The sequence below is a fragment of the Topomyia yanbarensis genome, chromosome 3 (assembly GCF_030247195.1).
Source record: "Topomyia yanbarensis strain Yona2022 chromosome 3, ASM3024719v1, whole genome shotgun sequence".
Classification (NCBI taxonomy): domain Eukaryota; kingdom Metazoa; phylum Arthropoda; class Insecta; order Diptera; family Culicidae; genus Topomyia; species Topomyia yanbarensis.
In genome coordinates this window covers 417,347,471-417,372,215 of record NC_080672.1, presented here as the reverse complement: position 1 = coordinate 417,372,215, position 24,745 = coordinate 417,347,471, and the positions used below count along the sequence as shown (strand labels likewise).

Sequence of the window (24,745 nt, the reverse complement as noted above, 5' to 3'; positions counted from 1 at the left end):
CTAAAGCAAATGTACCTTATCAAATAAACGAATTGAATAAAAAAAATGTTGAGCTTTATTAAAAATAAAAAGAATAAAACATCGTGTGTTTACTTTCGTTCGTTTTGCACAGGGTGACCAGAAATCTTCGATGCGCGATAGGGATTCGCTTGCTGACGAACAAATCCTTCAAATCACACCTCAACTAATAACGCTTTTCTTTTTCTGCTCTCTTCCAGAACCTACAAATGAAAAATGCAATCAACGCAGCTCGTAGACTCACCGCCAGATCAGTTGCAGTACGCGACAGATCCGTTAGCGATTGACCAATCCGCTCAAAAGGAACCGTCCAGCATAAAAACCGATACAGTAGAAGCGCACACATCAGGTCAATCTCCCGATCAGCGATCGGAAGCTGTTGCGCCGCAATCACAACCACAAAATGATTTTGCTCCCGCTGCAGACACGGCCGTACAAAATCCACCACCAAAAGCCGCAGCAGTTTCGTCGGAAGCCATTCCAGCGCCTGTTGATGAAGTTCCGGTTGGCAATGCAGCGAATTCTCCCACCACAGACACGTCTAATGTAGACGCGCAGGCGCTGAACAATAGAGCTGGTCTAGAAGATTCTGTTTCAGTAATCGACAACAAGCGCGATAATAAACAGATTGACAGTAGTGCTGCTGCGGCTAGTGACAGGATAGAATCGACCGTACCAAGCGCAGACACATCGACAGTCATAGCAGGCGCTGAAGAAGCGACGACAACGGAAGGTGTTAAAAGTGCCGAACCAAACAATGACGTACCGACGAGTAATGGCGGCAGTAGTGGTAGTAGTAGTAGTAGTGCAAGCGTTAGTAATGGTAACAGCAATAGCAACAGCTTCATCGGCGTTAAAAGCGCCGTCACTAGTGATAATAGAATAAAAATCAATGGAATCAGTGATCTTAGCATACTCGATGTTACCGAAGGTAACGACGACGAGATTGAGGTGAAAGTTGAAGGTGGCAGCCTGATGCACAAGGTGATAAAATTCTCCCTCCTCAACGGGATGCAAGACAGCACGAAAAGATTGGAGAATAGTCGATTGATAATGAGCGGAGTCAGCAGTACTAACGGGGAAGCAACGTTGGCAACGACGTCATCCCTGTGCAGGGGTTCCCTCGGTGGAGGTCCTCTGCGGCAGGACGATAAAGCGAAGGAGGAAGGCTTCAAGGGTGGTACACTGGATAGCAAAACTACACCACCGGCGTGTTCTAGTGCGAGACCCGAGTCGTTGGAACCAAGTTCCTCGTTCAGCAACAGCAGTAACAGTAGTGATAGTAGCAGCAACATGAAGAACAGTGAAAACACCGAGTTGCGATCGAATCGGACAGAAGAATCTAGCAATCGGTTACGGCATTCCACCGAAAGTAAGATTAGTGGAAGTGGTAGTGAATCCGTGCATGAAGAAAGTGTTAGTGATACCTACAGTCGAAGTGCTTCGTTGGATTTTCGGGAGTGGCCTATGGGGTCCACTACCGCACCGACGGTAGCTGCATCAACCTCCAACACAAGTGTCGCAGCTACTACGATCGGCACTGCCTCCTCGATAGATCTATCAAAACCCGTCAAAGAGACTGATCATCCGACAAGCGCACCGAGTCCACCTACCAAGCGTTCGAAGGCAATGTACTATGCTGAACTGCCAGATTTTAGCAAACCGGTCTTCACGGCACCGAGCTTGTCTACGACAACTCCAACATCGACCACATCGAACCGGGATCGAAGTTTTTCCTCCACCAAAAGCCTTAGTCAGTTACAGATGAAGACTCCGGATTTTAGTCGCATTATGCCAGCTACAAGTGTTCCTCAGCCTAGTTCCAGTATTCCACCGGCATCTGCTTCGGCTGTTTCAGTATCAACCACTACCTCGCGGTCTCACGAATTGCAGATAGCCAATCCAGATTTCTCCAGAAGTTTCAGCTCCAAGTTGCTACATTCGGCTCCGCCGCTACCACCACCACCTTCGGCGAGGCCGGATGATCGAGCCTCGTATTTGAACCAAGCTGCCTTCGCTGAGATTAGTAAGCAGCGAAACTACATTAGCGATTTGCAGCTCAAGAACCCTCCTCGTCAAGAAACGGCCAATCAGCCACACTCAAGCGTTGTGAAGGGACCAATCTCTCAATCATCTGGTCCTAGTCTAAGCAACTACCGAATCGAGAAACCGCAGAGCGCCAAGCCCTACCCTCCTAGTTTGTACCGCCAGGAACCTACCCAAATGCAGATGCAACTGGAGGAACCCAAAGCTCACGTCATACACAAATCGACTTCCGCTAGTCTACCGGAAACGGGAAAAACTTGGAACCCCGCAGTAGAGTACAGTTCAAAACCGTACCCTCAGTCGAGTGAAAAAGATAGATACTCTCAGCAGTATCCAACAGCTAGCCAGAAGGGACCTCCTCCACTGACCAGCGAATCACCTTCTCATGTCTACCCTGGATATGCACCGTATCCACCCCAACCAAGCAAGAGCAAAGAACCGATACCTGTGCCAACGGCACCAGTTACCCACCCTGGCGGAATTATTGTAAACAACGTAAAACCGTACTATCCAGAAATTCCGCTGTCGCTTCCCAAATCAAAGGAACCTGACTTTCGACTCGAACACAAAGAGAAACAACTCCGCCAGGAGGGAACCATCATAACACTGAAACCAAACGAGAGTCGACCTCCCGTGAATCTTCCTCACGCAACGAGTTCACATGTTCCTCCGCAAGGTTACCATCAACCACCGAGACCAAGATCGCCATCGGCGGAGCAACGGGACGCTCAGATGATGGCGTCATCCCAGGAGATCCTCTATCGGGATTTCAAGCTCAAACAATCATACGAAATGCCGCCGCAGTCATGCGCCCGACTTCCTCCGACCGCCAGACCAACGGACGAACCCAGAGGTCGTCCCACAGAACCTATACCTCGAGACCGTTCTCCATACGATCCGTACTACCGAGCAGCTCCCTCGGCTGCAACACCCCCCTCAAAGTACTATGCCCCACCGGAGCATCACAAACAATCAATAAGCCCAGCTTCGTCCGCCGCATCGTCACCAACACCCATGCATTCTCAAAACCGAAGTCCTGCTCCAATTCCACCGCCTAAACCACAGCAACTGGGAGGAATGCATCCACCATCAGGATGGCCCAGCCAGAGTCGCGTAATTCCTAGTCCACATGGTGGAAGTGCCAACTCCTCACCCATATCGGTTCCTTCGTCAGTAAGTCCTAACCACTTTATGCACCAGAAGAATTCACCTAGTCCGGTAAACTCGTACGGAATGCAACCGGGACCTAGTCACGGGTACAAGTCGCCAAGCCCGTCATCTTCATCGCCTTCGCCTTACGGCACTGCAGGGCCAGCTCCGGGGAATTCAATCACAAAATATACTCAGTATTATCCTTGCTCTAGCGGTGAACGAGCGGTTAGTATAGAAATCGACAAGGAAAGCTACAAACCAGGCTTCAAAGGTTTGGACTACAATATGGAACAGAAATTTGCTGAGGTCTACCAGGCGCATCAAATGAAGGAGAAACACGCGGCTTCTGTAAAACCGGTTGAACCTTACCCGGGACATCCCTACCCTGGAGGTAGTGCCGAGTATCCTCGACATGCCGGTCCCTCAGCTGGGCAGCATCCTGCCTACAAACCAGTGATAGAACACAAACCTCAAGAATCATACCTTGATGAGTACGGTAGATCCCGAGCTGTATCGACGTCGGTGGTTCATACGCAACCTTCACCAACCGCACCGATAGCCGCCTCGCGATACACACACAGTCAGGAGAATCTCAACTACTACAATCAATATCAATACCCACCTCGAATCAACGCAGACGTAGACATCCGGAAGTCTGAACCACAGCTTTACAAACCTTCAAGTCGTGATCCCTCGCCTGCTCAGCGATACGCGTCCAACGACGCCTTATATCACTCCTCGAAACAACCGGCCTATCCGCCAAGCCAACCAACATCTTCTAAAGTTTCTCACCGTCCAGGATATCCTCCGAGTGGGAATGAAAGCTCAACTTCGTCAACGCAATACGGTATACCACCAACCAGTAAAAGTTCCTATCCAAGTTCTCCGTACGATCGGTCTTCCGAGAAGCAACCATCTGTGATAAGTAACAACTACAGTCAGGAGCGAGCTGGACCTCGTGCGTCTTACCCTGAACAGAGACCTCATCCACCGGTTGAGCATTATCCCCCAGGACATCACTACCCACCGGGACCGCAGATGAAAGCTTCTGCCTCACAGCCGCCTTACCCTCAGCAACACTCAGCCCATCCAAGTGCTCCAGCTCCAAGCAGAGATCCCGCATGGCACTACCAACCGCCTCATCAGCCAACACCTCCACAGCCAGGTTCCTCTGGATACAGCTCCGAGCGGATTCCCGCGGTGCGAGATGAACGCCAAAACCCCGTAATTCAGCCACCAATTAGTAAAAACATACCCGTCAAAGTGATTGCTACTGCGAATATCGCACCAGCAGCACCGTCGTCCACGACTGTGGCACCAGCTACAAGCACTACAAAAAGAGAATCACCCCTGGACTTGTCAGTGAAAACGGTCAAGACTAAAGCAGATTCAACAGCCAGCGATGATTACGCTCACTCCAGCCGCAGCCGGGAAGTTGTTCCGCGGGTAAACTTCAATCCAAACTTTAAGAAGCACATCCCGAAACACCCGGAACGACCACCTGTCGATAATCGGCCACCGGCACCAAGTCAAGCCCAGCCGTATCATCCATATCTATCACGGGAACCTCAGCCTATCCCACCACATCAACATGCTCTACAACAGCCAGCATCCTCGTCATCAAAATCGTCACCAGCACCAAGTTCACAGCCGGAACCGCAACCGATGGCGAATCTCGCGATACCTCCCGGCTATGACAAACGGACGGACGCCTATATGTCTGCAAACTACCGAGCCGTAGGTGGCTCGGGTGAAGGATCCAGCTTACGCTACCAACAAGAAAACCACTATCCCGCACCATCCTCGAGACCTGCTCCTCCAGAACATCGGGAACTTCCAGTCCCGTACGGGATTCCACCAGGACCTTACCCCCATCGATTACCTCCAGGAATTCCAGCTCCTCAGCATCCCTATCAACAGCCGGGATCCTCCTCGAAACCTGACCCGTACTACCCGAGCAATTCCAAAGCAACTTCTTCTGCGAGCAGTAGAAGCGTTTACTATCCACCACATGAAGTTGGACGACCTCCCAGCAAGCACCCTGGCGCACCCCAGAAACCAACGATGAACGATCCTCGCATCGAAGATCGCAAGTTCGTAGAGAGTATGCTGAAGAAGCAAACCTCCCCTTCGGCCGAGGTGATTGCAGATCTGCAAGCTGGAAAGTTTTCCACTAGAATACCATCCGCTTTGGCACCCGCCAAGAAACGACCAGCCGAATCAATCCCGAAGACATCCCCGACTAAGGTGCCCCGAGTTGAAGAATCTAGCCTTCATCGACCGTACGATAGTAGCTACCGTCATCCACCGTATCCAGGGCCCGCCGCACCAAGAGACTACTATTCCGTGCCCATAAAGCATGAACCGGCAAGCCCTCAACCAGCAGGCGTGTATTACACTGACAAGCGTTCAGAGGCACCTTCGATAACTCGGGGGGTTTTAACGACTACACAAAGCCATACCTCACCAGCGGCACCCACTCACTCGGTATTACAACAAAACGTTCAACAGAACATCCGTCAAGTGGATCCGCACCCGTCGGTAATAACCAGCTACCAACCGAATAAACCGCAGGAGATGCACCGAGGACTTGGCGAACCTCCGCAGCAAAGAGACTACAGGGTTCCTTTTAGTCAACCGGACGATCGGCAGTTTTACCCAAAACCGGAGCCCTTTCGTCAAGGCCACGGTGATTCGAAGTACTACGGATCACCGGTAGACAAATCATCTTGTACACCTGACCAAAACAACCACCAAACAACGCCCTCGACCATCGTAATGCATTCGCACATCCAATACAGTGGCCAACCTCCCGTCCCATACAAACGCCCCGAGGTACCGCAAACCGTGCCTCGATCAGACGCCTTCTACAACCTCCCAAACCACGTGGCACGTCCCCCAAGTATTGTGGAAAACCACCACAGCAAATCCTACGAAAATATCCCCCATTTGATCAGTGACCCGCAGAAACGTACGCCACCACTTCTACACTCCAGCCAGGAATCTCTGAGCCAGACATCGTCTGCACCATCCCCGCAGCACCGTGGAGCAGATCAATCCGTAATATCCAAGCTGCGAACCAGCCTGGAACAGAAGGAACGCATCAATCAGCTACGCAAGCAAACCAGTTCCGAAATGTCCGAGGAAGAATCCAAACCGGCGGACGTCAGTGCATTTCCACCATCGCATTTTCGTTCCAAAGGTGCCATGAAAGCGTACACACCGATTCCGGCTTTCGATATGCCAGCTTCAACGCCGCCTCAGCAGACACCGCCAACCAACGAATCACCAGTCCGTCAACCGAGTCCGGTGAAACCGGAACCCGTCGAAATTCCAGAAGAACCAATCGAACCTCCGCCGGATATTGAGGGAACCTCAGCCCTAGATATTCTGGATTGGGGTAGCGCCTGTAACGAATTCGTTGAACAACTGCAAACCGGAAAGAAACGAGGAAGACGGAAACGTGGAATGGTGGCAAAGCGGGAAAACGAAGCGACTGGACAGGATAGCTTTCGCAGCGATCTACCAGGAATGGCCAGTAGTGCACTCGCCGATATACCACAAGAAGTGCTTAAATCAGCAGCCCAGGAAATGATGGGGGATTTTTCCAGTTCCAGCGATGAGGATAAACCACTGCATTTGCTGAAACAACAGCAGCCGAGCTCGGCTGGAGAGCTGCTGAAGGAAGCTGAAGATCCTCTTCTGGCGGTACGGAATTCAACGATGGAAAAGCTATCGGAGAAGATCGCTCGCAATATCCGGGAAAAGCAGCGGTTGGAGTTGGAACAGCGTCACGAGGCGAAACTCGGTCGATCGAGCAGCTCGGATAGTGAGTCGGATACGAGAAGAGTTGTGCAGCGTTCGAAGATGCGAGCGAGGAAGCTGAGGCATCGTTCTAGTGTGCCGTTGAAGTTGTCCGATGTGAACACCGACGGGGAAGATGAGGAAGAGGAAGAAGAGGGAGCGAGGGATTTGAGGAAGCGAAAGAAGATGGAGCAGACCTCGTCGGAATCGGAGGGGCCGAATGTGAAGCGGGTGAGCAGATGTCAATCGCAAATCAAGCAGGAAAATGGAAGTGACTTGAGCTCGGATGAAGATGATTCTAAAGCCCGAACGCCGGGTAGTAAGGATAGAGCACCGGAGGTTAAGAGCGAACGTGGGAATGGGGTGGGTGCACCGTCCGATAGTGACGGCAATGATGTGAAACCGAAGGAGTCGGTTAATGGGAAGAAGAATCGGGAGACTGACGCTCAGTTAAGCGGGAATGAGTCGGAGAAGAGTGAGAAAGATACGAAGAAAGGTGCTAAGAAGTTGGTGAAAACAAGGGCCCGGTCAAAGTCGAAAGTGGTAGAAGAGTCTTCGGAAAGTTCCGAGTCTTCGGTGGAAGAGCTGGAAACGATGACGAGATCGAAAAGTAAGTTGGAATTAGAAAAACGTCGGTCCAATAGTAAAGTGTTGAGAAATGATAAAATAGTGGAAAATTGCGTCAAAGAACGCAAAAAGTCGGAGAACATTACACCCCAGAAAGGCAGGAGGGGGACTCTCAATGCTAAGCTGGAGGCTACCAAGAAAAGAATTCTTGATAGTGATTCCGACTGTAAATCAATTGGTACTAAGAAACGAAGCAGAAAGGTGTCAAAGTTGCAGACCACCTCCGCATCCGATAGTTCCGAGGAAAGTGACGCTGAAACTGTTTCCGAGCGTTTAAGGTCCAGAAAGCAGCAGAAGTGTTCGGAGACATCAGCGCCTTCATCGGCTTCCAAGAGAGGAAATAGTTTGGAGAGTAGAACGCCGGCGAAACAGTCCGGAGCAGCGGAGAAGAAGAATGTCAAGGCGGAGCCGCAAAAGAAACGCGGCCGTCAGCCGAAGAAGACATCGAAAGATTGCGCAACGGAAAATACAAGCGAAAATTTTTACCCAGGCTGGGAGAAGGAGCTTTACGAGTTTAAGAGATCCCTGAAAGTGCCTCCACAGTTGATCATGATCGGTGGTCGACAGTACGTGCATAGAATCTCCGCCTCCCTGCCGGATTTGGATTCACATCACAGTGACGAATCGGAAACGTTTTCGGAGATAGTGAGGAAAATCAATCAGAAAGATACACCGACCGGTAAGAAGGTCAAAACAAAGGCCGCTTCGAAGCAGGCCAGTAAAAGTGCTGTACTAAACACTGAGCAACAGGAGGAGAAAAAGAAGATCGACGGAAATAAGAAGTTCTCGTCGATTATTGAGCTTCTTCACGAGAGAATGCTTCGGCACGTCAAGCTAGCGAAGGCGAAAAAGTCAAAGGCGAACAATGACAAGGAGGCTTCGAAGCCTAAGGCGGAATTTGAACTGCTTCCGACGCCTGGAGCGGAGAGTGAAGCACTGTTCAATCGAAAGAAAAAGTCTCTGTTCGATACAGCGATTATGAAATCCCGAACTCGAACCGAGCAGAAGGTGATGCAAAGCAAGGAAATCATTCGGGAGGTTTTCGGCGGGGAAGATGAGCGGCCGCAGTCAGCTCCGCCCCTTGGATGCATGCAGCAGCTGAAGAATGTAACCTACGATGAAATGTATAACGAAATGCTTACGAAAAGTAACAACGTGGCAACGTTTCTAGCGCAGAAGAAAGCTCAGGAGGAGAAGGCTCGGGCGCTGTCCTCTGGACAGCAGCCGGGTTCTTCAACGAAGGTAAAGATCGAAGATTTAGACGATGAAACCCAGGATAGCGTGCTGAAGGAGCTAGGCAGAGTTACCGAGGAATGTGACACACCTTCGGTAGTTTCCGAGAGAGATTTGGCAACGCCGGTTTCGTTCAAAAGTATTGGAAAGAAAAAGCAGCACAAGAGTAGGCGGAAAGGTAGTTCGGGGTTCGATTACATTCGAAAGAAGAAGAAACCGCAACCGGTGAACGAGAGCAGCACTCCAGTAGTGCCGAAAAAGAAGATCACCTCGGTGTTTGAGAACCTCGTTTCGAAAGATGAGACGCACATCAGCAAGGAGATTCGTAGCTGGGTTTTGAACAAAGGAGTCGGTGAAAGTGTGATGCACAAAGCCGCTCGGCTCGGGTACACCGTAAGTATAATGAAGATACAGCTTAATTTAGTGAACTAATTGAATAAACTTTTCCAGGACGTGATTGTCTACTGCTTGGAGCGCCTGGAGATGGATCCGGATCTGAAGGACAATGCTGGATATACTCCACTGCACGAGGCCTGCGCCAAAGGACACCTGGATATATGCAACTATCTCCTGCAGTACGGAGCAAGTCACTCGGAAACTGCCCCTTCCGGAGTTCGACCACTCCACGAAGCAGTCGAGAATTCGTTCATCGAAGTCGTACGCTTACTGCTGGCATTCGGAGCAGACCCGATGCTAGCGACGTATGCCGGACAAACACCGATTCAGCTGGCAGAAAACAACGAAATGGCGCTCTTTCTGGAGAATCATTTGTACGACATTCAAAGTTTGAGCCCGCTGAAAACCGGCTGGAAGATGGATGGACCTTGGAAGATGCACGGTATGTATTGCGTAGCGATGGGGGTAAATTTCGTAGGGCAGTCCGAAATCGGGAAAGTAGACAGTTTCTAGCTTCGTAGATATCATAGGTTACCATTGAAGCACTTCTTGTTCCACGAATAGTCAATGACCTTTATGTGCCAGTTGCTATTCTCCTGCAACCGGATGACAGTCGACACATCGCTGTGGGCTGGTCGATCAGGCGTCGCGATGAGTGTTGCTCACTGCACAACATTCCCCCATTCGTAATCCTGCTAACAATCCGGAACAGCTTGAACCAGTAAGTCAGGTTCACGACAAGTTCTACGACGTCCAATACAGACAGTTTTGTGGCTGGTCTTCGCAGTGTTCCCGACCAGCGCTTATCGCACTCGGCCGGGAGCACATCTTCGTTCGCGTCCTCAAATTCACTGATTCCACTCCGTTTCGTAAGCCACCAGCTCCAGATCGCCAATCTTCAGGTCTTTGGCCTCCTCGAACCATTTACTTCTCCGGGTGATACCCGGAAGATACTCCTTCAGTCACCGCACCCATAACTGGTTAGTGATATACTGAGTTAACTTCCAGGTGCTGCGAAGGGTTGCGCCCTGATCTACAGGTTCCACCGAAAGGATCTTGCTGCCGGTTGAATCGCCCAGAAGAAAGTAGTTGGGTGTCAACGCTTCTTTGTCAGCTGACTCTAGCGGTATGTACGGGAGCGGCCTCGAGTTGATCATCACTTCTGCTTCGTAAAGAGCGGTTTCTAGTGTCTCGTCGTCCAGTTTGCGAGGTTCTTCCCAGATCGCACCAACTTTCACCGAGTGTACGAGTCTCTTCCAAGTACCACCCATTTGCCGGTGGGATGAACTTCCAATTTACTTCCGAACTAGTGAAGGTGAGTTCTCGGGTAGTGGATTCAATTTCCGCCGAATAAGAATCGCAGTACTGCGCAGGACTCCGTACTCTTAGAAGATGCACTACTTCCATGTGCACGGCTCTCGTTGTCAGACAGGTGAAGAGGACGACCCAGCCTTAGCTAGTACCGGCCCAAAGGTAAATTGTCGAACAAAGGCTGTCAGCCGCATCTCTGGAAGCGGATGGGCATGTGTTGGTGGTTTTGAAACCGCTTTCATCGCGCGACACCAGATGCAGTTCTTGGCAACCTTCTTCACGAGCGACCTGAGTTTGGCGACCTCGAAGTGTTGGCGAATCTCGTTGACGATGGTTTCACGGTTGATGTGACGGCAACGGCGCTGATACCAGTCTACAATTAGGCGCATCCGCAAATTGCTGTTATCCTCTATGAATTCGCCAGGTCTTGAATATTGAACTGGACTTGTCGATAACACTGCGCGACGGTGCTTTTGGTTGGCCTTGGGACTTTGTAGCTCATCCAGGAAGCTCGTTGTCGAGCTCCAGATGTCGAAGCTTGCTCTTCCGAAGTAGGTTGTCGAGGTAACTGGTCCATGAGCTAAACCGAGAGACTTTGATGTTCGGAGCGAAATGAAGCAGATTGAAATGGATGGCACGAAGTTCTTCGCAAGTTTCCGGAACCGATAGTTCTTCGGGCATCTGGTGTCTAACTGACGAATTGTTGATACCGGTGATGAGCTGATGACTTGATCAATGTGAGACTCACTGTTGAATAAATCCACATACACTCCCGGGTAATCGGGAACGAGTGGTGTCTTCTGGTCGTGTTTAGCATTCCGGTCTTGGGATTGAAGTTTTGGGATCGACTATGTTTTCAGCGGAGCAACCATAGTTTTGGAGCCGACGAATGCCACCTGCACTTTCTCGTCTGCTTCTAAACGAAAGTACGCAATAAATGAATACACCAATTCGCTAGCATCCACGAAAACGGGCAGATCAAGACTACCGAAGGTTTTCGGGAAGGACGACTGAAAGTAGCATCGCTGGATTCGTTCGTCCAGCTCCGGGAACAGTTTCGTCCATTGTCACCATCGCTCGTGAATATGCTGTGTAATCTGTTCCTCTAGTCCAGATGTCCTACATCCGTGGACGAGAAAAAAAAACGCTATGAAACCAAGAGGGTCCAACAAACTCATGACGACCTTCAGGACTTCTGGTTCGGTGGAAATGTATTCGTCGTCCAGAATTTGTTGGAGGTCTCTTCGCATGGCAAAGGAGTACATCTTTCGGCAACTACGTTATTCCCAGCACCGACTCAGAGTTTTCCCTCCCTCCATCCGACTCTGGAGAGAGGCAAAAACTTTGAGTCGATACTGGGAATAAAGTTTTAGCTACTTCCTCAGCTAGCTCACCGATCCCCCGCAGACCAGCCACCTCGCTCGACATGAAGTGACGTAATGTGAAACCGCCCCTGGAAGGCACCAGCTTAACCTTAGTTGACCACTTCAATAGCTTCTTTAATTGCCCTGAAGCTGTCCAGGTAATCCACGTAGCGTTCGTTCAGGATAGCGGCCATAGTGCGCGGGAATTCTCTGGAGAACTCCTGAGCATTAAGGTTCTTCACTAATTGGGTCGTAGCGAGCAAGCCAGTCACTTCGAAAGTGGCCACGTCCATAATGTAGATGTTTGAACAATCCACTGGGTAGTCTCGGATGGGCAGTCGGGAATGCAAATATTTCCATTGCGTCTCCACACACTGCAACCGGAAACTGTCGAAAACGGAAGATGAGTCAGTAGATCAGGACCCAATATCGAATTGAATCAGGATCAGTTTCGAATTGAAGGATACTCCGTCTACTTTCGCTTGTCAGGTTTCTTAAGATTGGTGGTAACTCCTAGAAGAAGATACCCCAGCCCGATTCACATCCATGAAGGTCAACTCGGCGAGACTTGCCCTGTGTACCCGAGCCCTTCCGCTCATACTCCGCTATCTATTCCTGAACCTTCTCGCCTATCAATGGTTCTAGTTCAAATCTTCGCTCCAACGACATCATACGGCGAACTGCCATTGGGTGGTTATCGGGATAGCTGGGGTTCCATAATAGCCCAGCGTCGGAGCCGGTTCCCGCTCTGTTCCAAGCACCTGGTTGTCTCCTGCAAGATCCGCCTCGCTCACTTGTTGTACTCAGGTTCTAGTGTTACTTTCGTGGTGGTGACACCATCATTCTCCAGCACGAAGTACTCACGAAGCTGTTCGTCCATTTCGCGGTCCGTATCTGAAATCGCTCCACTGTGGAATTTGACGACTTATGTTGAAGTTGGTCGCCCGGGATGCATCCGTAGATACTCCAGCCTAGTCGGTATTTCGCACCGATCGGGTCTCTTGGCTCCCCTAGAGCTGTAGCTTTTAAGCGATCACGTTCAAAAATACCTTATCAATATATTGTGTTTACACACGTACACGTTGAAAATCGACGATTCAACATCACACGTCCAACAATTTAAACCTACTGGTCACACTCCGAATCCTGTTTATAGGCCAGATTCGGCGCAGTTCTCGGATCACAAACCGTGTTCAGCACGGCCGACTGAACATCCGCGATCAACACCCGGAAATTAATCTGCGTGTAGTTCAACTTCGAGTACAGGAAAACCGGTAGCTTATTGCTGATCATTCACACGAACTGTTTCTGTTCACGGTCTACCTTCAGATCATTCGGGAAGGTCAACTTGTCCAGATTCTTCTCCACCACACCGAGATTGTTTTGATTGTACGGCTTAGCAATATCCCAACAACCAACTCCACTCTGCTGAACCAAAGTAAAGAACTGGACATTATTCCGGGCTAGCCCGGAGGTCGAAGATTGCCCACCCTTGCCTCAACTACCAATCGGCTGGAAAGCCTTAGCCAGTCCAAAGTTCTGCCAAAAAGTTCCGTTCTGAAGCACCGAAGCCGGGACTTAAAATTCTGTATAACTTGACATCGGGTGATAGAATAACATACGATCCCCATCGCGATGTTCCGAACACTCCATCCGACCACTGGAAGTTCAGATCCAAATAGTTATAATCACTAGCGAAAGGACTCGGATTGTACAGATAGTTTGTGGTTCTCCAGCTCCTGAACTCAGGTAGACTGAAAACCGTGATGCTGTAGCGCCAGACGTCAGCAACGTACGCGAAAGCGTCTTCGTATTGATTATCTCGGCTATCAACGATAACGTTAGTATGCAACGAGTCCTGTTTAACCTGTTCCGGGGGTAGAACGTAGGTGAACAGTAGCTCATCGGTTTGCAGATTAAAGGCAAGCAGCTTCGTTGGACATATTTGCTGTAGATTGGTAAGGGTATCGATAACTCCAGCGTCCAGTACCCAGAGTCGATCGCACTCGTCAACGAAGATTCGGTACACGGACACTAGCTTGCCGCAATCCGGATTCCTCGGGCTGGTGTGGAAACTCCAGTCTGGGTAGGGGATCAGCGGGATGCTGGGGTCTTACACCGGTAGTGGCAGATAGAAAAGAGTGGCAGGTACACCGGGATTCCAACGGGGAGTTGTTATGAAGATGCGGTTCCGGTAACGATCGACCCCTAGGGGAAGATTATTTTCGGGGATGAATTCTCTGCAAAGTAAACATTGTTTAGTCTCAGTTCACCCATTCTAATTGAGGAGTTGTAACTCACTTAGTTCGAATAGCGTTGTTCCTAGCCGGCAAGCTCGGATATTGGAAGTCAATGATTCTCCACTGATAGACGACCTCGAACACATCCTTTCCTTGACTCGACGTAAATTCGTCCTTGCCACTTTTAGGTCTCAGTGTCAGTCTCTACCAGTGGAGCGGTATAGGGATTGGCCAAAACCAGCTCCGCTGTTGTATTCCCATCACTAATGGCTCGAACGACTGTGCCATTTGCCGAATCGCAGTACTGCCATTGTGCAGAGCTCCGTGCTCTTAGAGAATGCACTACTTCCATGTGCACGGCTCTCGTTGTCAGACAGGTGAAGAGGACTACCCATCTTAGCTAGTACCGGTTCAAAAGTAAATGGTCGAACAAAGGTTGTCAGTCGCATCTCTGGAAGCGGATCCCTGGCTGGTAGTTTTAGGACCGTTCTCGTCACGCGGAATCAGATGCAGTTCTTGGCAACATTCTTCACAAGCGACCTAGGTTTGGCGTTCTCGAAGCGTTGACAAATCCTGTTGACGATGGCTTCTCGGTTGACGTGACGAGAACAGCGATGATACCAGTCTACAATGAGAAAAGTTTTGAGGCTCAACCGCAAAATGCTGTTGTCTTGGCCAGGTCTTGAATATTGAACTGGACTTGTCGACAACACAGTGATGGTCTTTTAGTTGACCTTGGGACTTTGCCAGTACAGGAATTTCGTCCAGGAAGGCCTTGATGTGCGCCATCCTCCACAGCGCGTATTCAGTGCGTTGTAGCTCATTCTGGGTGAGCATTTCGAGCTCAAGATGTCGGCTCAAGATGTCGGACTTTGATGATCGGAGTGAAATAATCCAGATTGAAATGGATGTAACGAAGGTTTTCGCAAGTTTCTTTAAATATCTTGTGGTCGAAACTACGGAATGCTCATCGAGAAGTGCGACCCAAGTTTCCATTTTGCTGCCAGATCCGCTAAGTTAAGTTTTGAAGAGCCATGTTTCCAATACCTCGGTTAGGTCGCCATTCGACACGCACTACGACGAATTGTTAATACCGGCGATGATGTTTTGATTTGATCCATACGAAACTCACTGTTGAATCAGTCCACACAAACTGCCGGGTAATCGGGAACGAGTGATGGCTTGTGATCGGGAACCGAGTGAAGTCGTCATCAGTTCAAGTTTTGGGATCGACTGCGGTTTCAGCGGAGCAACCGTAGTTTTGGCACCGACGAATCCCACTTGCACTTTCTCCTCTACTTCTAAACAAAAGTACGCAACACATGAATACGTACAATTCATGATTATCGAAGGTTTTCGGGAAGGACGGTTGCAAGTAGCAGCACTGGATTCGTAGTTCGTCCAGGTCCGGGAACAGTTTCGTCTATTGTCGCCATCAATCGTCCTGTGAAATCTGTTCATCCCATCCTGTTTATCCAGTTCAGATGTCCTGCATCAAAATTTTCTCGTGAACAAGAAAAAAAAGCACTATGAAACCAAAAGGGTCCTCTGGTTCGGTGGAAATGTATTCCTCGTCCAGAATTTTCTGAAGGTTACCTCGCCTGGCAAAAGTGTACATCTTTCGGCAACCACTTCATTCCCAGCACTGACTCAGAGTTTCCCACTCTCTCCAGAGTCAGATTTCTAGCTACTTCAGCAAGCTCACCGACCCCCCACAGGACAACCACCTCGTTCAACAAGAAGTGACGTAATGTGAAACCGCCTCTGTAGTGCACCAGCTAAACCTCTTTGGCCACTTTAATAGCCTGTTTATTCGTCCTGAAGCTGGCCAGGTAATCGTCCACGTAGTATTCGTTCAGGATAGCGGCTGTAGAACGTGGGAATTCTCGGGAAAACTCTCGAGCACTAAGGTTCTTCAAGAACTGGACCGTCGTGGGTAAGCTAGTCGCTCCGAAAACGTCCATAATGTTGACAATCGCGTGGACAATCTCGAAATATTAAGCGGTGCGATTGGCAGTCGGGAAAGCGAACTTGATGGAACATTTCCATTCTGTCTCAACCCACAGCAACCGGAAGCTGTCGAAATTGGCACAATACTTGCGGAAGAGGAGTCGCCTCTATTTTCGCCGCTGTATCGGATCAGGTTTCTTAGGATTTATCGCAACTTCAAGAGGAAGATACCACGTCCGATTCGCATCTACAGAGGTCTCTCGGTGGACTTGTCATGTGTACCCGAGCCCTTCCGCTCGTACTCCACCATCTGTTCCCGAACCTTCTCACCTTGCAATGGTTCTCGTTCAAATCTTCACTCCAACGACACCATTCGGTGAACTGCCATTGAGTAGCTATCGGGAAAGTTTGGGTTATCTGTGTTCCATAAGAGCCCACCTTCGAAACCGGTTCCCATTTCTCCGGGTTGTCTCCTGCAAGATCCGCCTCGCTCGTTTTTCGTCTTTAAGTTCTGCTGTGGCTTTCGTGGTGTCGACACCATAACATCTCCAGCGCGAATTAGTCACAAAGCTGTTCGTTCATTTCGCGATCCGCATCGGAAATCGCTCCAACGGGGAAGTTGACGACTGCTATCGAGGTTGGTCGCCCGGGGATGCATCCGTAAATGCTTCAGCCTTCAGCCGAGCGGGTTTCTCGGCTTTTCTTCATGAAGTATTAGATGAACACAGAGTCGCAGGTTGTCCAACCCGATAAGCAAGTGTGTCTGGACCAGTTCGTAGTCTTGCAATGGGAGGCCACGCATACCAGATCGTGATAGCTGCATGCTAGATCATGGTACTTCAGGGTTTCAGGAGACATGCTATGTGGACATTGTTCAAGTGAAACCGTGGAACCCCGTTTTGGACGGAAATGTCTAGCAGCACATGATTCGGACTCAACTCGAGTCACGTTCCCAGTCCACTATAAGGCCAACGGTTCTTTTAGGCTGGAAACGTCAAGCATCTGCGCGATCGACTGTTCTAGAAGGGCATACGAGGAGCCATTTTCTATGAAAGCGAATGTAACTGGAGAGTCCCTTTTCCCGTACATAACCATTGGTAATACACGAAGCAGTGGTCAATTCTCCAGAGGAAACGTGACTAGCAGAAACACTAACGTTACGGTTCGTGGGGAAGAGAGTGATGTGTGTGTCGATATCCTTCAGTTCCACATCCAGTCCACGACTGTCATGGCCGTTTACCGCTACTTAGTTCAGGCATCTACTGCATATGCCTTTCTACTGAATCAATTTCCACCGTTCGCCTACGCTCGCTGCTTTGAATTGAGGGCAGGCCCGACGAGAGGGGGGGTCAGGGGGGGCAACTACCCTGGGGCCCGGGTCTGTTTTGGGGGCCCGCATTTTTAACCGAATTAAATTTATTTTAATTTAATTGTTGAAGTTTATTGTTTCTGTTAACACTGCAAATATATTACAATCAAATACGTTCCAATGGTTTTCTGAAGTAGGTGAACGTAACCCAATCAGATTCATTTAACAGTGCAATTGAACCATTCTGGTTTCATTTATCGCAAGTGTTTTTCAAAGTGTGCAGTATGAAGTGGTATACAATTTATCATATTCCTAGCTAACTGTCACTAATAAAAGTTGGATATTCTCGGAATAGGATTGATGAGTAGATGACGAAAATCAATGTATTTTGAAAATCAAGATGGCGAATTCCAGTTAAGACATCATTATAACCTAAAATATTGACGTTTTCGAAATAAGATAATCATATAATCGATATAGGTATAGTGATTTGTGATGCGAATGATATGATTATAGAAAACTTTTCTCAACCAGAAGACGCTATATTGGCCTTCAAAAGGGCATCGCTCATCTACTCATCAAACCCGCTTAAAAATACCCTCATAGTTTATACAGATATTGTTCGAAATAGCTCCAAGCTACCGTTTCTATCATCTACTCGTCAAGCCCTTTTCAAAAATTCCCAAATTGTTAGGGTTATCGAGATTATTGTTCAATCGGAAGTCTCCATCCTGGATTTCAAAAAGGTACCAAATATCCATTTTCATCATGTACTTGTCAAGCCCGTTCCGAAAATACCCATATTGTTAGGGTTATCGATAATATTGCTCAACCAACGAATTTTAATAAGAATGTGAAGCGAACTTTTTTTACGATCTAAATCCCAAAAAACGAACTAATTTAATTTACGAACCCTTGGCTTGGTTCGTAAATGGAGGTTGCAGTGTACACATTTGATGCAGAAAATATGGGAATTTAACTAGATACTTATTCTACCCATTAGTTTCCACCAAAAGTTGAAATTCTTTCTCTCACAACTCTCTGTCTCAGTCTTTTAACAGCAGATTTCACTGTTGGATCCCAGTCATCGCATTCGGAATGTTTTCTCTCTGAATGTCAGCGCAAATGTAACAACTGATTCCAAAACCGATTTCCAATGGGTGACATACAATTTCATCTCAGTCCAGATTATCGTATGAAAGTTAGCTTCAGGGCAAAAAAGATTATGCATAAAATTGCTGCCTTCACCACAGTCTGAAATATTTGAAAATATCCAGCCGGTTAATGCACCCATTGGAAAATCATTCAATATCAGTGTTAACCTTCCGGTAGACGCACTAGTACACAGAGTGCGCGTCACTCAGGAAATCAAGCGAAAGCGTCTTTGAACACCAGCGCCTACTCGTTCAGTGAGCCATTCACGCGACTTCAGGAAGGCCAGACATAAAGGTTTCAAAGTGTATAACTTTTGAACGGGTGCTTATGGACAAACAATTTTACCTTCGTTTTGTAGGTGAAACCTAGTCCTATTAGAATAATTGATAGTATAATTACAATTTTTGCCGATAGTGAAGTCACACGGGTTCAAAAACAGGCCAAAATTAAATCAAAATCAGCTATAAGTCTTTACACAGCATTCACAGCTATCTGGTCTCTTCGGAAAAGTTGTATGGTTTATGATGATAAAAAATACCTCAGAACATTGTTAATGCGAAAAATCAGAAATAAAAAAGTTATGAGTAAAAATAGGAAATGAAGGAGTTCACCATAGAGAACTTCTCATAACTCGAAAACTATGAGTGACAGAGACAACATGACTTCTGCAAAATTTATAAAAATACTCTCCTCTACAACTTTCTCGAAGGCAGCCAAGCGCTATCTCTTTCGGTTCAAAAGTTAAATTTTCTGTAGCCTACCATGATCATTTTTTTTAAAAATAATATTACCAAAAGATGGCGCTTTTTACACACACAAACATTGTAGAATATGTGAAATCGATAATATGGACAGTTTTGACTCTAGTGAATTAAGTACCTCAAAACGCTGTTTTGAGCCACTGTGCAAAGTGGCGTTTACAAAATTTTGACAACCTGCTTGGTTACTGAGATATAGCGAGAAACGTGTTGAGAAATTTTTCATTTTTTACTTCAATTGACTGTGTCTAGGGATTGGCTCAAATTATCTTGATGTAAGAGATGTTTTTATATGTAAAACTATCTGAGAAACACAATGGCATACTCATTTTCAAAACAAAAATGCACGAATTGTGAGAAAAATGCAAGTTAAGTTTTAAACTGGAAATGTAGCATATTTGGCAACACTGTAACCAAAAATAACTATTTTTTTCTAGATTCCCTCACTCATTTCCTTCAAAATGCATCTCATCGATTGTTCATAGACCAAATGAAGCCAAAGATATGAATAAAAGTTAATAATTGCTGATTTTTTCTATGGAAAATTTTCCATGCACGATTATGACACCCTACACACTTAATTTAAATTACTGGGTACAGTAAAATTTTCCTGGGGTTTTGAACAGCAAACCGTTCGGTAATCAATTCAGTAAAACAATTTGGTACCGAACTCTCCGCTATCCGTTCTATCCAAACGTCAAAAAACACTGGTCAGTCAGCAGTTTCCTCTGAAAATGGCGACTTGACAGATGATTTGATGTACCTGTTTTGTAAGTTTTTGACGAGGTTCGGTAAATTCTGTGAAAAATATTGCGGGTTTCAGTAAATTATTCGAAAAATTACTGAAAGCCGCTAAAAAATGAAAACTATTCTGCAAATTTTTAAACAATTTGCTGACAGCTCCTTAAAAATATCACTTTACTGTGCAAGTCGTCAAAAGAAATTACTGAACAAGTTTGGGCTGGGTTAGTGTGTATACAAATTTTGTCATCAATACACGCCTATGACACGTGTAAGTGTGACTTTTGTTTACATTTATAGTGAAAACTCGCAACATAGTCAACCGATCTTCGTAATATTTGAGAGATTATTACAGAATAGATAGAAGCATCAATTGCCTTCTTTGAATTGTTTGTGCAATTTCTAAGTTTCAAGATATTCAATCTCATACTTTAAAAATCGTTTTTCTCGAAATGTGCTAAATGGCGCTTGTCATAAGACAGCACAGCGACGAGCTAGCATAGAAACAAGATTCAGTTTGCTCCTGAAACCGAACATATGCGAACATGAATGCGTTGTACCGAAAAGCAAAGGACGAGGGAAACAAACCAAACATTCGATTCATCGCGCCGGGCATTAATTGAATTTTGTTTCTCTTTCAAGCTCACGAAGGGATGTCAATTTTTCTAAGCTCTGATTTTGGGCAGCATTAATGTGCGTCAAGGGAGCATGAACAATGCCGATATGGACTGTATGGCAATGCCACAAAAAAGGTTTCCAATTGGAATGGTAAATCGGACGCAAATCATTCTAATGGCCAGACACAAATATTCCTTTATTAATTTTTATTTTTTCCATCTATTACATGTTTAAAATACTGACGACTCTGTTAAGCTAACGCGTTGAATCGTGTCAAATAAACAATTTTCATAACAAATAGTTTAATTGAAACGGTTGCATCCGTATAGTTTCTCTAATCGATATTGAAATAAGAAGTCATATATGGTAGGGCCCGTCAGTACTTCAAACCCCGGGGCCCGGCGCGGCTCTCGACGGCCCTGATTGAGGGCACCCGGACACGTGATAACTTTTGAGTTTGGAGACTCCGGTACGTCTGAGTGGGTGTTGATGATACCAGCATTCTTCGGTTTCCGCTGGTCGGTTCGAACTGTGTTCGTAAATCCCGGAAGATCATAGGTTACCTCGCTGACAGCGATCAGAAGTCCTGACATGAACTCTTCAAAGGTTCCTAAATTGATTGATTGTGTGCCTCCTCTTAAATTCAGCTCAGCTCAGTCGCATCGATCCAGGAAGTTTCTCTACTGGCTCCTGCATCATCATTAGATTTGCTAAGTGGTCCAAATTGCACCAGTGTCTGAAATCGAGCCTTGTTCCAAAGAGTTCAAATTAAGAGTTCTTGTCTGCCGTACACTGTACGTAGGGTTTTGATTGCGTTCTGTACTTTTCACCGACTCCAAAGCAATGCACCTCAAGAATTGTTGTAGGCGAATGAGGTTCCCCGCATCCGAATAGCCATAGATCGTCGTCGTCGACTGCTCATAGCTGCTAACAACGATAGGCCAGTTCTCCGGGTTTCCGTTGAAGATGGGTAATATCTTCCCTAGAATTGAGAGAGAAAGCCACCTGGTCCTTAGGGCCCATTTTCTGGAAGGAACTCTACCCGGTCCTTTTCGCACTGTGAGGAGGCTGAACGTAGTCTATCTGGTTAAACTAGGACGTTCGAGTAGTTGTCTGACGAGTTCAGTTGGGAATCTGGGCAATGCTGGGACCAAAAATCCAGATCCGGAGAAGATCACGTTTCGATAAGGCTAAGGAAGAAGCTTTACTGTTGAAATGTTCACTGGTACTGATAGAAATATTCCAGGATCTCGAAGATCTTCTTGACCTGATCTCACCGAATGTAGAGGAACTGCTACTGGTTGCAAAGAACCGAGCCGTCTCAGCAGCGAGTTCAAAGCCGCAACCCATCATCCAACAGCAGCTCCTAAAAGCGCCAATTCCTACTTCAGTTACCGCAACTGGCCGATATTCAAGGCCATTTTTTTGGACCTGATGGCAAACTCGAGTGATACTGAAGCGATGAAACTGTATCACCTCGACAAGGTCCCCGTCGGTTAAGAATCCGGAATACCAGACGCCAAGGTGCTTAGCGAGAGTAGTTACCAACAAGTCTAAGTCCTTCTCACCGAGCGATTCGTAGGTATGATTGTGGAATCACCCCTCTGGGGTTTTCTGCCCCTCAAGAAGATGACGTCCGAATATCACAAAGAGTTGCGATCACTGGTGAACGAGGTTACCCGCCACGTAGGGAGTCTACGCTACCTTAAGCAAGAGATGACCGACGTGTCGGAGCACATGACTGCGTTCTTGTTTGTGAATTCTCGACCAGTCGGCACGAAAGGCTTGGGAATCCACACAACGAAACCAAATTACGAGCAAACCAGCAACTTCCTGACATCCAGAGCCCAAATTCTGGAGAACTGTGAAGCTGCGCACCAGATACAAGTTCCAGCAGTGAGTAATCCAAAGCCAACAGCATTATGGCCGAAACCATCCCAGAAAAGCCTCAGCAAACCCAATGATGACCGAGCCGGCTTGTGACTTGCGCCCACCGCAACTTCTAGTGCTCGACCTTTACCTCTTTGTTCAAATCCCAGATGAGAGAAACTGCGCGAATCGCTGGGCTTTACTACAACTGCCTACGAAAAGGACGCCTCACCCGAAGTTGTTCTTCCTCCAAGGCATCGTGTCGCAAGTGTAAGGCTCGTCACCACACTTTGTTGTATGAAGATGTGGTGCCGGTTCCAAAGCGTGACGTTCGTCGAAGTACCGAAAGCACCCACTACGATAGACCACCAAGTGTCTACATCCTGTTCCAGTTATTTCGCTACCAGTGCGAAAACCGTACTGTTGCTCACCGCTGTGGTAGATGTTATTGACAAACACGGCTAGCCTCATCTCTGTCGGGTCCTCCTCGATAGCGGTTCCCAAGTAAGCTTTATTACGGATGAAATGGCCAACCGTTTGAATGTCAAGAAGCCAATGTTCCCATTATCGGAATCAGTGAGTTGCGAAGTCGCTACATTTTTCTGCAATCTCAAGTGTCTGGTCTGAAAAAAATCGTAACCACCAAGATCAGCATCAGTGGATGTCAATTTCCGGAAGGAATAGTCCTAGCTGATCCACCGTTCCACACTCCCGACAAGGTGGATATGCTGATCGGTAGTTCTTCTACATTCTGAAGCTAAGACATCTAAGCCGTCACTGCTACGGAAAACTCACATAGGATGGCGTCCATAAGGAGTCGTACACCGTCGATGCTCCAGTGCAGCACTCTAATCTGGTATCCATTAAAGAGGTTCTGGCAAGTCGAGCAATTGAAGGACATCCCCAACCTCGGCAGAGAAGTAGCCAGCGAATCCCACTTCCTGTCCACATACAAACGAGATCCGACAGGGAGGTTTGTGGTACATCAACCATCCAAAAAAACCATTGCCAAGCTGAACGATTGCCAAGATTTAGCACTGATGCGATTTCTGATGCTAGAGATTGTTACGTAACCCCGAGCTCCAAATGCAATACATCGAGTTCATCAGAGAAAATGAGTCATTGCCACGAAGTGATCGAATCAGAATTGAATTTTTATCCGCCACATCACGCCGTTTTGCACTCCTCCAGTTCAACCACAAAATATCGAGTGATATCCGCTGCCAGCGCGAAGTCGTTCCCATCCAATCTCGCGTTAAACGACGTACTCCTCGTCGGTCCGGTAGAGCAAAGCGAACTCTACTCCATCATGCTTCGATTTCGCACCCACAACGTTGCTTTCACAGCAGTCATCTCCAAAATGTATCGTCAGATACTGATGGCAGCGAATCTTCTGGCGTGAACGATCTTCGCAACTGCTGCGTGTACTGGAGCTGGACACCATTACTTATGGTGAAGCATCGGTTCCATACCAAGCAGCAAGGTGCCTGGTACAATTGGCTGCGGAAAAGAAGGACAATTACCCGATTCCGATTCGGTGTCGGAAGCTATCGAAGCTCAGCGACAACTGAACTAGCTGCTGGCACATGGTGGATTTCCCTTCCACAAATGATGTTCCAATTCGGTAGAGTTCCTCCAACACGTACCACCCGAAGAACATGAGCCTCAAGTCCCGTTGGAAGAATGCAAAGCGAATAAGGTCTTCAAGGTCCTGGGTCTACTCTGGGATCCAGAGGCAGATGTACTACTCTTCGCAAATCAGATCAAGCCAGCGACAAGAGACGTTGGGACCAAGCGGTTGATCTACGCTGAAGTCGCCAAGTTCTGTACTTACCATCGTACTCTTTAAATTACAAGCGTAACGTCTGTGGAGCATCAAGGCAACAGCGGCAAGAACTCCATAGCTCATTGGCATACCTCAACCAAATTCTAGTCTCAAGATGTGTGAGAAACAATTTGATGGCCTGAGTTGCATGGGTTCTCTGATATCTCGGTCGTGGCGTACTGTGTATGTGCGGAGTATAGTTACTGACGGAACAGCAAAGATGGCTCTTCTGAACAGTAAGTCCAAGTTGGCCCCTTCTGCACGATTGTCAATCCCACGGAAAGAGTTCTCTAATCTCCTCCTGCTGTCCCATTTAGTAAAGAAAGTAA

The 24,745-nt window shown here is 47.6% G+C and overlaps 1 protein-coding gene across 2 annotated transcripts in view; it reads left to right on the top strand.

Annotated features, from left to right (window-relative positions):
* LOC131691785 (protein piccolo) overlaps positions 1–24,745 on the top strand; it is a 267,985-nt gene that overhangs the window by 233,453 nt on the left and 9,787 nt on the right. For both annotated transcript variants that reach the window (XM_058978418.1, XM_058978419.1), the window contains 2 exons: positions 219–9,273; positions 9,331–9,718. In XM_058978418.1, coding sequence (XP_058834401.1) covers positions 235–9,273; positions 9,331–9,718 — 9,427 coding nt within the window. In that variant the 5' untranslated portion in view covers positions 219–234. The remainder of the gene's footprint in view (positions 1–218; positions 9,274–9,330; positions 9,719–24,745) is intronic.